The 14,265-nt window shown below is 35.1% G+C and overlaps 2 protein-coding genes across 2 annotated transcripts; both read right to left on the bottom strand.

Annotated features, from left to right (window-relative positions):
* Window positions 1-89: 89 nt before the first annotated feature.
* Window positions 90-7,312, bottom strand: LOC108994819 (nucleotide pyrophosphatase/phosphodiesterase-like). The gene is made up of 12 exons (XM_018970239.2): window positions 6,866-7,312; window positions 6,212-6,303; window positions 5,881-5,947; window positions 5,628-5,750; window positions 5,331-5,423; window positions 4,797-4,926; window positions 3,792-3,873; window positions 3,568-3,700; window positions 1,980-2,185; window positions 1,758-1,883; window positions 810-1,119; window positions 90-512 (listed from the first exon to the last, which is right to left on the bottom strand). The coding sequence occupies exons 1-12, from the start codon at window positions 7,061-7,063 to the stop codon at window positions 207-209; spliced, it is 1,866 nt and encodes a 621-aa protein (XP_018825784.2). The 5' UTR covers window positions 7,064-7,312; the 3' UTR covers window positions 90-206.
* Window positions 7,313-8,254: 942 nt separating this feature from the next.
* On the bottom strand, window positions 8,255-13,738 carry LOC108995021 (probable inactive purple acid phosphatase 27). Its single transcript, XM_018970518.2, has 12 exons — window positions 13,394-13,738; window positions 11,773-11,864; window positions 11,453-11,519; window positions 11,227-11,349; window positions 10,997-11,089; window positions 10,673-10,802; window positions 10,298-10,379; window positions 10,075-10,207; window positions 9,677-9,882; window positions 9,439-9,564; window positions 8,999-9,308; window positions 8,255-8,813 (listed from the first exon to the last, which is right to left on the bottom strand). The coding sequence occupies exons 1-12, from the start codon at window positions 13,601-13,603 to the stop codon at window positions 8,508-8,510; spliced, it is 1,878 nt and encodes a 625-aa protein (XP_018826063.2). The 5' UTR covers window positions 13,604-13,738; the 3' UTR covers window positions 8,255-8,507.
* Window positions 13,739-14,265: the final 527 nt, after the last annotated feature.

The following is a 14,265-nucleotide window of genomic DNA, read 5'->3' as shown; positions in this document are numbered from 1 at the left end:
AAGTTCGTGTTCCACAAATAATTTTCATATCGCTAACATGACTATTTGATTTCTAATAGAAGTAGTTTAAAATTAAATTCTACTACAAATAAGTACCTATCATGTCAATTGGCATAGAGGATATATTTTCACACCCACTTGTAAAGATACTTTTGCATGGATCAATCAGGCATAGAGATTTCTCAAAAAGAATTTCAAGGTACATTTCACGACGCCAGAGTAGTTGGTGCACAACTGTCATGCACACAAGCCAAGACATCTTTGTATTCCCTCGAAATGGTAAAGGAGTCATAGACATTGCCGTCACGGCTTTTCTTGTACTCGAAGAGCAGGGAAGAGTGATTGAATGCAGTGAGTTTGACAAAGCCGAAGTCATAGTCTCTGTAAATGCTCCAGTTGGGTATTGCTGTGGTGAACTCTGATAAGTGGCTCCCTCCCCCTCCAACCACAACGTGAATTGTGCCATTCATGGTGCCTGAATAATGTGACTTTTCTGAACTCACGCATTGATTCTACACCGCCAGCATAGATATAAAAAAGATTAGAGAAATGCATGGAAGCCATATCAACATTCAAACTTGTTAATACTAATAATCTCGAAATCCAAAAGAGAAAAATAGTTTTAATGCGAGATAAGAGTTGGCTAATAAATTTGACAAGTTTATATCTCTAATCAGCTCATGGTTAAATCAATGAGTTATAGATTAACGTGTGATTGACTAAAGCTACACATGCACGTACAGCATCACGGAAATTGCATGTTTCCATGGATCTCATGAAAGCTCCATGTATCTTGTAGTATCCATTACCTGGTAAATAGGACATGTTCTTTCATAGTTGTGGACATGGCCATAAAATGCGATGTCTACCCTGTACTTCTGCCAGAGCTTCTGCAAGCTTTCCCTTCCCATGGGCTCTTCAAATGAACCCTCCTTGGCGTACCAATCATTAGAGGAATATCCAAGGACACGGTGAGCGGCAAAGATTAACCATGGTTGTTTCCGTCTATCTGCTGATGCAAGGCAATGCTCAATGAACTTGTACTGTTCTGTTCCCTCCCTCCAGTCATGCTCACTGTCAGCTATACAGAAGTGAAACATGCCATAATCGGTAGAATACCTGCAGATTTAGATAAATCTTGGTCACAAAGCACAGAAAGAAGGGAAAACAATAATCACTACAGAAAATAAAGGGATGTTAGAAACAATGGGCCAAACTGGCCTGTTGAACAAGATATGGCAGGGATGCAACTACCCTTATCAGTTTAAGCAAACACAAAACCCAGGTGCCGGTTTCATAGGAACTGGCTATATTAAAAGAGAAAACAGAACTTTGCAAATAAAAAAATCATAGGAGAAAGTTCCCATGCTGGCACAACTCACACATACCAAATATGCCATAAAGGAAAAGGTGGCTCTACTTCAAAACATGAGGGAATCAACAACCTCTCCCTAATGAAATAGACTGTTCTTAGGTGTGGTGTGATCTAAACTCGAGTAATATTGTTACCAAGTGTAAAAACGTAGTTAGCAGCTAAGTGCAATGTCGAGTTGTTTGAGTAGAGTAATCTTTTGGGGAACCATGTGTATGTAATCTTAACTTCTACTGTCTGCTAATCCCGAGGACGTTTCCTGTGTATTCTTGACAAGGTTTATTCTTCCATCTGCGTGTGTAACTGCATTGTTGAGCCTCTTTCTAATATTTTAACACTTCAACAAATGCATCTGATAAATTGGAAAAATATAAAAGCAATTTACCAGAACTTGGCTCTATTCTCAGCAGGAACATAGAACATGGTCTCAGCAAGCACACCACATTCTCCCCCTGAATCCGTATTTTCATAGAAGGATCCTGTGTCTGGCCAGTCACGTTCATGATTACCACTGCCAGATAATCAAATAAAAGATCCTTTATCCAATATCATCAAGTTACACCAATCTTACACCAGATGGAAAGAAATAACAATCAACTGCACAAACCTTGCAATCATATATGGGACAGCTGATGCAATGGGCTCCACCTGTGACGTGAATTGGTCCCACTGTGAGATGTATCCATTTGCATAAGTTATATCTCCAATATGGAAAACTATGTCAATATTTTTCAAGTCCTCAATGAGCTGGTTGGTGGTATTCAGTGCTCCTGGCTGATAATTGCTGTACTCATTTGACCCATCACGCTCAGCCTGAAAATGCAAAAAAAACTTCTGTCATGCACAAGAAATCAATTTAACCATCAACAGACATGCACATAATTGCTAGTGAAGGGCTAGCATTCGGTTCTTAAACTCTGAGTAATGATCTTAATCACCTTCAGAATGCAAGTTCCATTGATGATCAGAAACCAGTAAGTGAAAATTCTAGAATCTTCTTGTCCTCTTAAGATACCAGCAGGTGCCCACACAGCAAGGTCAGTAGATAGATTCAAGGTTTGACCTTAATCTAGTCCTGTGTCTACAAATATGAGTATATAAACTACCTTCAACCATTAGTTGAATGTGACTTGAGTGAGTTTTCGTTACATGTCTACATATAGGACCTCTGCAACGCACATTGGTTTCTTCGAGGTAAAGAAACACAGCCTATGTCAGTTTAATTTGGGGAAAAGAGACCTCAGAAATAGAATGCTGTTTCTCGAAAAAAAAAAAACATCTGATAGCCCACTTCATTCATAATAATTTGCTTAAAAAAGTCTACAACTGAAAATAAGATATAATATCAACAATTCCTTAACAACTTCTAATTATCTAGTAAGTCTTTATTCTTATTATAATCCTACAACAACCAAAATTTAAAGTTAAAACTAAGATTGGCCAAGAGAAGCCATGTTAAAACTCATCTAGCACCCAACCCATGCCACATGCACCGCTTCAATTCTTTCACATATTACTACAAGCCATGTAAAAATTCCATCAAATATCTCAGAGTCATGGTTTTTTATGTCTCACTTGCCAGATCACAGTTTTCATTCATATGGGATTCTTTATGATATTGACATGAGGGCAATTATCCAGAGGGATGGAAATATATTTCACGGACAGAAAAGCAGCACGACTGTGTGATTTTCAACCATGCTTTAGGAACCCAAATAAAAAAAAAAAAAACCTTCCAATCAGGGCTTCTCAGGGCAAAATGATGATATCCATTGCCAGTGTGCCCAAAAATTGATGATATGGGCAGCCAATAATGGAATATAAAATATTTGTGAAGGCAACAATGAAAATAATCGAGTCAACAAACCAAAGATGGTTACAGGCACTAGGAAATTATTATGGGTAAAAAATATTGGTAAGCAAGATAAGTTTTATTAATGATCAAGAAAAAGAAACAAAGGCATTATCAAGGTAGACATGGAGAGTTGGAGTATACATCATATACACCTAATGAGAGAAAGAGAGGATATCAAGAAAGTATGGAAGCTCTAGCCAGAAAAGGGTTAAAAATAAGTGCATATCTCAACGCTTTTTCTATATATCATAATAGAAAAATACCAAATGTCCTGATATTGTATAGAAATTTGTTTTCTATAGTTACTACTAAATTTAATTCAGTCTATACTCAGTCTTACCTTCCCCATGTCGCCAAATATTATCACACGTTGTAGTGAGCCCTGTCCAGGATATGGAGATGATCTAAAAGAATAGGTTTTGCTCCAGATATATGATCCATTAGATAAAAGATGGCCCATCCTGTAAGTGTACCTGAAATACCATCATAACAACCTTCAACAGATTCAGATAGTTGCAAATATTTGAGGATAGGTTTATGTCTAGAAAATGAATAAACACATACAGAGAGTTTGGCCACAAATTTACTAAGAAACTTGTGTGTATGAAACCTTGATCACGCCAGCCTACCGTCCGTGCAGGTGAACCTGCAGAGGAACAAGGAAATCAAGTAATGCAACAGCCTTGCAAATCCCCTTGATTGAATTATCACAACAAATGAAGTCTCGGTTGTAAAAACTTATGCTCATAGTGATAAGAGATCATGCCTAGAAAACAAAAACTGATTCAATTGGAAACTAGAAGTAAGCAAACTAACTATCAATTGTTTCTAGCTATATATATATATATATATTCCTAATAACTGGTCCACGGGCTACCCACCCGTGCGTAGCCCAAGTGGTAAGGGTGAACTTGTGTGCATGAGCCCTATGGCACAGGTTTGATTCCCCTTGGGATCAAACTGCGATTTAAGTGGGAGGCCATGGCGGTGGGTTGCTGTGCTAGTCTCCCTGGGATTTAGGTTCCATGGGTGAGTCCTAAGGGCTTTGCCGTGGGGTGGATCCCCCGTCATCAAAATATATATATATATATATATATATATGGATATATGTGTATGCGCACGGGCATGTGTGTACACACTTTTTTTTAATAAAAGTATTATTGATAGAACTAGGCAAATGCCCAAGTACAAATGACGTACACACACATATAAACATATATACATATACATACATACATATATATATATACACTATTGTATTCTAAAGAAAGGATAGAAAGGGCTACAATGAAGTATTGTTTATCAAGAAGAGTCTTTCAGTTTTCTTTGAAACCTAAACTAATATTATAACGTGAGAAACATGATTGGCAGCAATTCTCAAACATATTAGAAAACAGATGATTGGGTTGTCATATTTTATTGATAGAAAGGTTATAAATCAAGGACTTTTTTCATCATGAATAGCTTTCTTGAAAAAATGAATTAAATAAATCAAGCATTGTACAATCAACTTGCAATTTATTGCTATGCAATGTGGTGCAGTCATGGGTGGATTGAAATGAACAATACCACACATGCTGTTCTGATCAATTGTCAATGTTGCAGCTGCTGATTGAATTTGGGTTTTCCCCTTCACACCCCATTCAACAAACGGAACGGCTTCATTCAACGCATAGCCACTAGTCCAGGTTACAGTCATCTGTATAGCATCAATATTTTACGTAACAGTTTATATAGTAAGTATACGTGTCCTACATGTCCAAACTGGCCTCAAGTACCCAAAGAAGAGATAATTTATAAACTTTCAACAATAGCCGGAGGATCACTTATTTATATGGAACTGTTTGGAAATTCCTATAGTAAAGGTAAGAGAGGGGCGGGAACTTGGAAAACCATCATCTTTGTGTATAACAAACTGAGATTTATCAACTTCTTGCAAAAAGGCTTCCTGATTAACTGGTGAAGAACTCATAAAGACCAACATAAAGGGGAAAAACTAATAACAGCAAGTTTCTCTTTGACATGCGTATTGCTCAGGGTTGGGAGCTAATATTCAACACCCATCACAGGATTTTACAGCATTATTAATTTTAGTAAACTTACTTCATTCCAAGACTTCCCTTGAGCAAGGCGTGGATATAGAGGTGCCTTAGGATTGGCAAATGATATGAAATTTGAAACTGCCACCAGTTTAGGCTGCAATATTCAGTAGCATTAATTTCTTATTTGCATAAATTAAAACAAAACAGGTTCATCTGAACTGTGAGAGATGAAGTAACCTGAAGTATAGAAACCTTCACAAAGATCTAAGGTGAGAAGATACAGGATAAATACAGTCCAATCAAAGATTATATGAACGTATTAATGAAGCATAAGAACAGCCAGGAACCTTGGACACACATTTGACAAACCACCAGAAAATAATGCAAAGGAGAAATCTGCCCTCTGATTGATCAACTGGAACTTCAAATCAGCTGTTCCAGTTTTTGTATTCTTTGAATTGGAGGAATTTGCATACTTGAACTGGAACACAGATATTCAATATCACATAGGTTAACTAGAGAAGTGAAAAAAAAAATTAATCGAAACCCAAATTTGAGGAATTTGCCAGTTTTATGTAATCTCAGGTTTTCTAAATTCATGCTGGGCACACCTTTATTGGACTTGAGCATATATATGGAGCCTGATCTTCATCATTCGCTGGTAGACAGGTTGACGAGCTGCCATTTCAAAACAAAAATATTCCTTTAATTTATGCATTAACAGAAGATGCAAACTTTTCAACATTATTGTCCTCCAAGTGCACAGCTTTGGTTCTTCCCATGACTATTGTCTCCATACAACAAATGACTACGATCTCCAAAAAACAAAAAAAGTCTGTGGAAAGCCGGTTAGTAATTAGATTGCACTATTCAGTCTTATTTGTGTACTGAAAATTGACTGTCTAGACTGGACAAACTGGTACAGCTAGAGATGTACATTACTTGAAGTTTGCTGGAGAAAAAACTGCAATCCAATCATTCACAGAGGCATCTGGGTTTATAAGATTCACAGTCACCCACTCAGTATCCTCACCCTGTAATCATGTAAAGAAAACCACACATCAAAAACTTCATAACGGTAAAAAAATTGGCATATCGTGAACATCAAAACTCGAAGGTAACCAATCAAAATGCAATGAGGTTTTACTAGACGAACAATGAATTCATCATCCATGCTATAAACAAGACACATGTCACCTAACTGTATTTAGCAAATGCATTCAAAAACTTCATCCTTTGCTAGATTAGCCAATGGACAATCACAAATCACAATATAAACCGTACCAACATAAAACTAGCATAGCTTTATCATATGATGGGCGCAATTACGGCGCCACAAAAAGCGGAAGCACTTGGATTCCCGGTCTAAATGACAATCAATGAGCCAAAGTAGAACTTAACCTTAATATAAACTAGATTTTAATACAATTAGAACTAAACTAAAAATCTCAATAACTTTGACTTTGACATAAATTAGGCTTTCGCCTTCTAATTTTCAAAAAGTAACTTCTGAAAGATTTTTGCTTTTGCTACTGAATGAAAACTACAAAAAATGATCTTTTTGATAAAGGACTATTGCAATTTGTACAGTTGTACCTGTAACCCGAGAATCTGAGGGCTGGCTTTAATGGAGACAGAGTCACGCAGTGCGAGAGTGGTCTTGAGTATGGCAATATTGGACAGTGGCTGCTCGTCGAGCCCTCTAACGTGAGCAAAAGCGGAGCTCAAGCTTGCCAAACACAAGAGGTACACAATCGTGAAAAACTTCAGGCAGTGAGCTAAGCTCTCTTCCATTTCCGGGACTGCAAAGCAGAAACAATCTCCAAACCCCAAGAAGCAAACTGAATAGGGCGTTGCTACTAAGATGCTATTAAGATGCTTAGGATTATCATTTTTTCCGTGTTTGAGTTTTTTGTATTCTTTCTTTTTATGGGTTTTGAATTTTCTTTCAGGACTGACAAGGTGAAATGGAATGCTTGAGAGGTTAAAGGGGAGAGAAGGAGAGAAAGTCCAGCTTCAGTCGTAAGAAACCACGACTGGTCTATGTAGTTTCGTAGAGGCAGAAACCGTTGGATGGAATGTGTCATCGGCCATGTGTTTCGATATATTCTAGATAAAATCTATTAAATCTCTTATTATTTATATAATTTTTATCTATTATATATATTTTTTTAATTTTAATTATTTCCTTATTTTATCAAATATTTAATATATAAATAATAAATAAAAAAATTGAATTAATTAAAAAAATAAACTTAAAAAATAAAATTTTAAAAATTTTAAAAAAATGTGATATGTGGATATTAAGAAATTGTGTAACATTGCTCAATAAAAAAATTTTAACTAGCAAAAATATCGAGCAGTACCTTTTACGGCACATTTTATAATTATATTTTAAAATAAAAATATTTTTATAAATAATATTATTTTTATAAAATATTGTGTAGATATCACTATTCTTTTATAAAAATATTTCTCATTTTGCCTTTTAATCATGTAAAGTAATATGAAAATATTATGTGTTTATCAGTTTCTAATTTTAACAGAGGTTTTATACAACAATATACTTAATTAAATAGGATAAAGAAGTGTATAGTCAGAGTTCGAGTTAAGGACGTATGCTTTAATATATATGAAATCATCACCTATATCAAAAATTTAAGTTGATGGGAGGAAGGAAATTTGATTATTTATATTATATATATATATATATTTATATTCTTAACATACATATACGTTGATGCGTAAAAAATACACATGTGGAAGTGGGGAAATAGTCCTTTCTGGCCCGTTATGACGATTCGGATCTCGATCAGTATGGTTTGGTACTCCTACTAGTGGTCTAGTGTGACCGTATGGTGTCAATGCGTACGAGTATATAAAACAAGTGCAAGGAAAGTAAGTCCTATAAATCAGTTTGTACATATATCGATGCGTACATATATATTCTTATCAGTTTGCTTGAAGCCTTGAAGTCCTATAAATCATTTATTGCAGTTGGTAGGCATTACGATACAATACAAGGTGATCAAGGAAGGTGATTAAGTCCTAATGGATAGGAAACTAAAATCTAAATCATCAAGCTTGATATGACTGAATCACAGTCTAACAACTTTGACCATCCATAGCCATTTATTGAATTACAAAACAACAACTTTGAAAGAAAAATACATCCCATATCAGTTTGCTTCTGCAAATTTATAACAGGCATAAGAAACCCAAGAAAAAAGAGACATTCTCAAACAGCCAAAGTGCTTGGTGCACAACTATCATGAACACAAGCCAAGACATCGGTGTATTCCCTTGTAATGGTGAAGGAATCATACACATTTCCGTCACTACTCTTCTTGTACTCGAAGAGCAGATAAGAGTGGTTGAATGCTGTCAGTTTTGTAAAGCCAAAGTCATAGTCTCTGAAAAGGCTCCAGTTGGGTATTTCTGTGGCGAAGGATGATAAATGACTACCTCCACCTCCAGCGACAACATGGATTGTTCCATTCATGACGCCGGAATAACTCGTATTTCCAGATTTGACGCATGTATTCTACAACACCAACATTAACAACATACAAAAAAGGTTAAAAAAATGGCATGGAAGTGATGTTACTGTTTGGTCTAGAAATGTTATTAGACAATATATATAATTTAAATAATTGAAGTTGCCATTAATTTACTATCATTTTAAAATTTTGAGACAAAAAGTGTGGAGATTTTTGCAACATCCATTACCTGGTAAATGGGGCATGTTCTTTCGTAGTTATGGACATGGCCAAAAAAGGCAATGTCTACCCTGTACTTCTGCCAAAGCTTCTGCAAATCATCCCTTCCCATTGGCTCTGAATATGCACCCTCCTCGGCATACCATTCATTAGAGGAATATCCTAGAGGCCTATGAGCAGCAAAGATCAACCAAGGTTGCTTCCTTCTATCCACAGTTGCAAGGCAGTGCTCAAGGAATCGGTACTGTTCTGATCCCTCCCTCCAATCATGTTCACTGTCAGCTATGCAAAATCGAAACATGCCATAATCTGTTGAATACCTGCTCATTGAGTTGAAATTTCCATCATGAATCTCAGAAAGAAAAATCATTGTACAAAAAATAAAGGAATGCTTTAAGTTGCTACAAATCCATCGGATAACTCGAAAAACGTATATGTGATTGTTTTTACCAGAAGTTGGCTCTATTCTCAGCAGGAACGTAGAAAAGGGTCTCAGTAGTCACACCGCACTCCCCTCCCGAATCTCTATGTTGATAGAAGCCTCCTGAATTTGGCCACGTACGTTCATGATTACCGCTGCATGATAACCAATAAAAGATACATAACTTAATACAAAGAGATGAATTTAATTATTTGAGATTTGTTTTTACAAGGTTATGATTAGATGGAAACGAGTAACGGGGCAAACCTCGCAATCATAAATGGGACAGCTGATGCAATGGGCTCAACTTGTGACATGAATTGGTCCCACTGTGAGATGTATCCATTTGCATAAGCTAAATCTCCAATAAGGAAAACTATGTCGATGTTTTTTAAGTCCTTGATGAGTTGGTCAGTAGTATTAAGAGATCCTGGCTGATAATCAGCATACATGGTTGAACCATCACGTTCAGCCTGAAATATAGAGGTAAAAATGAAAATTATTTTTACCTTATTTCATGCACAAGAAATCTTATTAATTAAAATCTTGGCAGAGGTTTTCAAGTTCCCTCCCAAGGCTATGGATATATCAGCTGGTGACTGGAGTTAATCTCTTTATAATTTTTTATCTATAGATTTCATTCAGTCAATTGATCTCATAACTACCTTCCCAAGGTCTCCAAATATTACAACACGCTGTGGTGAGTCTTGTCCAGGGTAAGGGGATGATCTGAAAGAGTAGGATTTGCTCCAGATATATGAACCATTCGATAAGAGATGACCCATCTTATAAGTGTACCTGAAGTACCATCATAACCAACCTTCAATAGATATCTTCGGTCAACAATTTAGGATAGTTTTATGTCAAGAAAAATGTAGAAAAACATACACAAAGTTGGGCCATAAATTTTTCAAGAAACTTGTATGTATGAAACCCTGATCACGCCACCCTACCGTCCGTGCAGGAGAACCTACAGAATACCAAGGAAATCACATTATGCAACCGCCTTTCGGCTCACTTTGAATTCAAAAGCAGATATCAATGAACTTGGTATGTCCCAAAACATTAGAACTATAAGAAACATGATTCAAGGTAATGCTCAAATGCATTGGAAAGTTGGTGAAAGGTTTGCCCTAAATTATAAATATAAAGATTACACTCATAGACTTTTTTCATCACTAAAAGCTTTCTTGAAAGCAATGAACTAGTTATGTACCACAAACAAAGTATGCAATACTCGTGTGTAGATGGAACGAATAATACCACAAAGGCTGTTCTGATCAACTGTCAATGTTCCAGCTGGGGATCGAGCTTTAGCTTGTCCCTTCACAACATATTCAACAAATGGAACAGCTTCATTTAATGCATATCCACTAGTCCAAGTTATTGTCATCTGTAAATATCATCAAAAGATCACTGCTTGAATCATTTGTATACATGTGTCATTTTAAATCCAAAATATGTATGAAAAACCCTCCTGGCAGTGTTGCAATTTCCTAAATCAAGTCTACTTTGGGTGCTATTAATAAAAGGGATGGAGAAAGGAAGATTTTATAGGTGTTATTAGCTGTTGTGAAATGGACTTACTTCATCCCAAGACTTCCCTTGAGCAAGGCGAGGATATAGAGGTGCTTTAGGATTAGCAAATGTTATGAAATTTGAAACTGCCACTAGGTTAGGCTGCGCATCCAAAAACATAATTTTTCATTAGCATGCATACACATGAGGAAATCTTGGTTAATCTGAACTGTAAGTGATGCGGAAACATAAAGCATAAAAACACCTTTACAAGGATCTTAGGGGAGAAATGGACATACAGTTGACAAACCGCCTGAAAATAATGCGAAGGAGAAATCTGCCCTCTGATTGATCAACTGGAATTTGAGAACAGTTTTGCCAGTTTTTGTATACTTTGAATTGGAGGAATTTGCATACTTGAACTGTAAAGAACATCAAATATGTTAATTAGGAGAACCAAAAAACCAAACAAAATTTTCATTTTTTGTCTAATTTTAATTTCAAAGTAGTTCACATTGGAGACACCTTAATCGGGCTTGAGCATATATATGGCTCCTCTTCTTCACCAGTCACTGGCGAACAGGTCGATGCGCTGCCATTTCAAAACAAAAATACTCCTTCAACTTGAGAGCATTCACAGAAAAATATGCAACAAAACTCCTAAACATTCTAATTCCCTATCTGTGCATGATTAATTTTGGTTGCATGGCTATATTAATCTCCATATCATCAGTTTGTAAAAAGCCAAACACTAATTAAATTGCATTCTAAAATTCAACGGTATTAATGTGTACTGAAATTGAGTAGCTTGCTAGATTGTACTAAGAGATGTATATGATTAGTACTTGAACTTTGCAGGCGAGAAAACTCCAACCCAATCATCCTCAAATGGATCTGGGTTCACAACATTCACTGTCACCCATTCTTTATCCTCGCCCTGTAATCATACAAAGAAAAGATCGAAAACACGCAACAAACTATTAAGAGTATTTTTGCATAAACAATGATATATCATGATCAGCACCAATAATCGAATGATAAATTAATCATAAAACAATGTTGTTTGCATGTAATCAATAGATGCATCCGAAAAATATTATACATGTCAGTTTATCATTCATAGGGTACTGTGCAAATTTCATACATTTCTTTTGAGAAAAAAATTATAAATGTGGGATCTACATTTAAAAATCTATTTTTTAACGATAAACTCATTTTTTTTTTAAAAAAAAAGGCGTGATGTTTACACACTCTAATACTATTTTTAGTATTATTCTTATAAATAAAAAATTATAATTTTTGGACCACATTTTATTATTGATATATATATATATATTATAAACATGCACTTACATTATAATTATTACATGTGGTGTTATACAAACAACCCCAAATAACAATTTTTTGTAAATCATAAGATCATGATCATTCCATTGAAATGTAGGATTCCAAATCTGATAAATTTATCCGAATTTTTATTAAAAACATGAAAATTATATTCATCATGATAAGTTTCCATTACCAGGACTTCGAAAGATTAACATATAAATAAAAATAATAATTTTTTAAATCATCTTATATAATATTCATAAGATTTCCATCTGCATGGCGCATGCGGCCAACCTTCCGATATATATAATAATGCCTCTAATAAAATAATCAAAATTAATTAAGGAGGTACGTGCGTCTATCAGCTTATCTAAACATTTTAAACTTCAATATATTAATTATGTTCTTAAAATATTTTAAATGCACGAGCTTATGGAATCTATATTATAAAGTTTTGCGTCCATAATAAATGATTAAAATATGTGATCCTCTTACAATAATAGGATGAACAAATCATCAATCAAATAATTATAACCGTATTTATCCTATATTTTAATTTTTACAAACATGTATCGTACGTAACTCATTTGTGTAGTACTTGTTAAAAGAGTAATCTCAGGTATAGTCTAAGCAAGTCGATCTTGCACTGATTCTTTGTACAAAATGACTCTGCAAAACTTATATATTGTACAAAATATTACTCATCTTAATATATATATATATACACACACGGATATTGGTGCATGGCCTACCTGTGCCATCACTAGTACTGCATGTCGATGCTAGCTCCTTAATTTTTTCTTTTAATATATTGATCATATTTCTGGGTGATAAGTTCCTTTCTATCTGACAGCCATATGGACTACATGAATGGCTAGCTCTTCCACCAAGAAAAGCAAATCAAATATAATATATGAAATTACTGATCCTGCCAACGAACGAATATGGGCGGCCTGCATATATAAATATATATATATATATATATATAATATCGCACGTATCATTGAAGTTTAAATTACAACGTATTCATGACATGACATGAAAAGAACGAGAGAAATTAATAAAACTTGGCAGCGTGGAGCTGTCAGTTAGCATACATTAATTAATTGTACGTGGATGAGAAAAATCATGAGATACCTTCAAGCCAAGAATGAGGGGGCTGGCTTTGATGGAGACGGAGTCACGGAGGGCAAGAGTTGTTTTGTAAATGTCGATCTCAGAGAGTGGGTGCTTGTCAAATCTGCCATGACCGTGACCTGATGCCAAGCCCATGCTCCCCAACCACCATAGCATCCCCATTGTAAACAACTTTATCATCAGGCCGCAGCTCCAGGCCGTGTCTGCCATTTTTGTTAACCTAATTTTTTTCTGGCTTAGAAGGACCAGGGGAGTTCTGGAATGAGTGAAGAAATGCAGAGAAGAGAAGAAAGAAAACTCAGCTAGCTGAAGTAGTTGTAAGAAGCCATTAATGGAGGTTGCAAGCTGGGGTTATTAGGCTGTGAGGGAGAGAGAGGCAACATTGGCGTGTTATATAGAGGAGCTAGTGGCCAAGAGACTCGATGATCACGAGCTTGTAAACTATTGTTTTTTTATTTTTGAATAGTAAACTATTGTTGTTACAACGTGCTTTTTAGCCGCTAAGTTGCATTTGTATATTGAGTTAAATTGAGTTATAAATAATAATATTTTATAGATTTTATTAAAATAGATTTAATTTTTTAAGATTGAGATGAGTTTAATTTTTTAGATTAAAATGTATATTGAAGTAGTTTAAGATGAATTTAAATTTTTTTTATAGAAAGGTAAAAAAATAGTGAGTCTCATTTCAATGATTGATTTGAGGTGAGTTGAGTTTGATCAACAACTAAACACAACCTAAAAATCTTCGGAACCTAAATATTATTAAAATATTATTTTTAATATTATTATTATTTTGTAATTTGAAAAAGTTGAATTATTTATTATATTTTATGTAAAAATTTAAAAAAATTATAATGATGAGATGCAAT

The sequence above is a fragment of the Juglans regia genome, chromosome 2 (genome assembly GCF_001411555.2).
Source record: "Juglans regia cultivar Chandler chromosome 2, Walnut 2.0, whole genome shotgun sequence".
Classification (NCBI taxonomy): Eukaryota; Viridiplantae; Streptophyta; class Magnoliopsida; order Fagales; family Juglandaceae; genus Juglans; species Juglans regia.
This window is presented reverse-complemented; position numbering and strand designations above follow the sequence as displayed.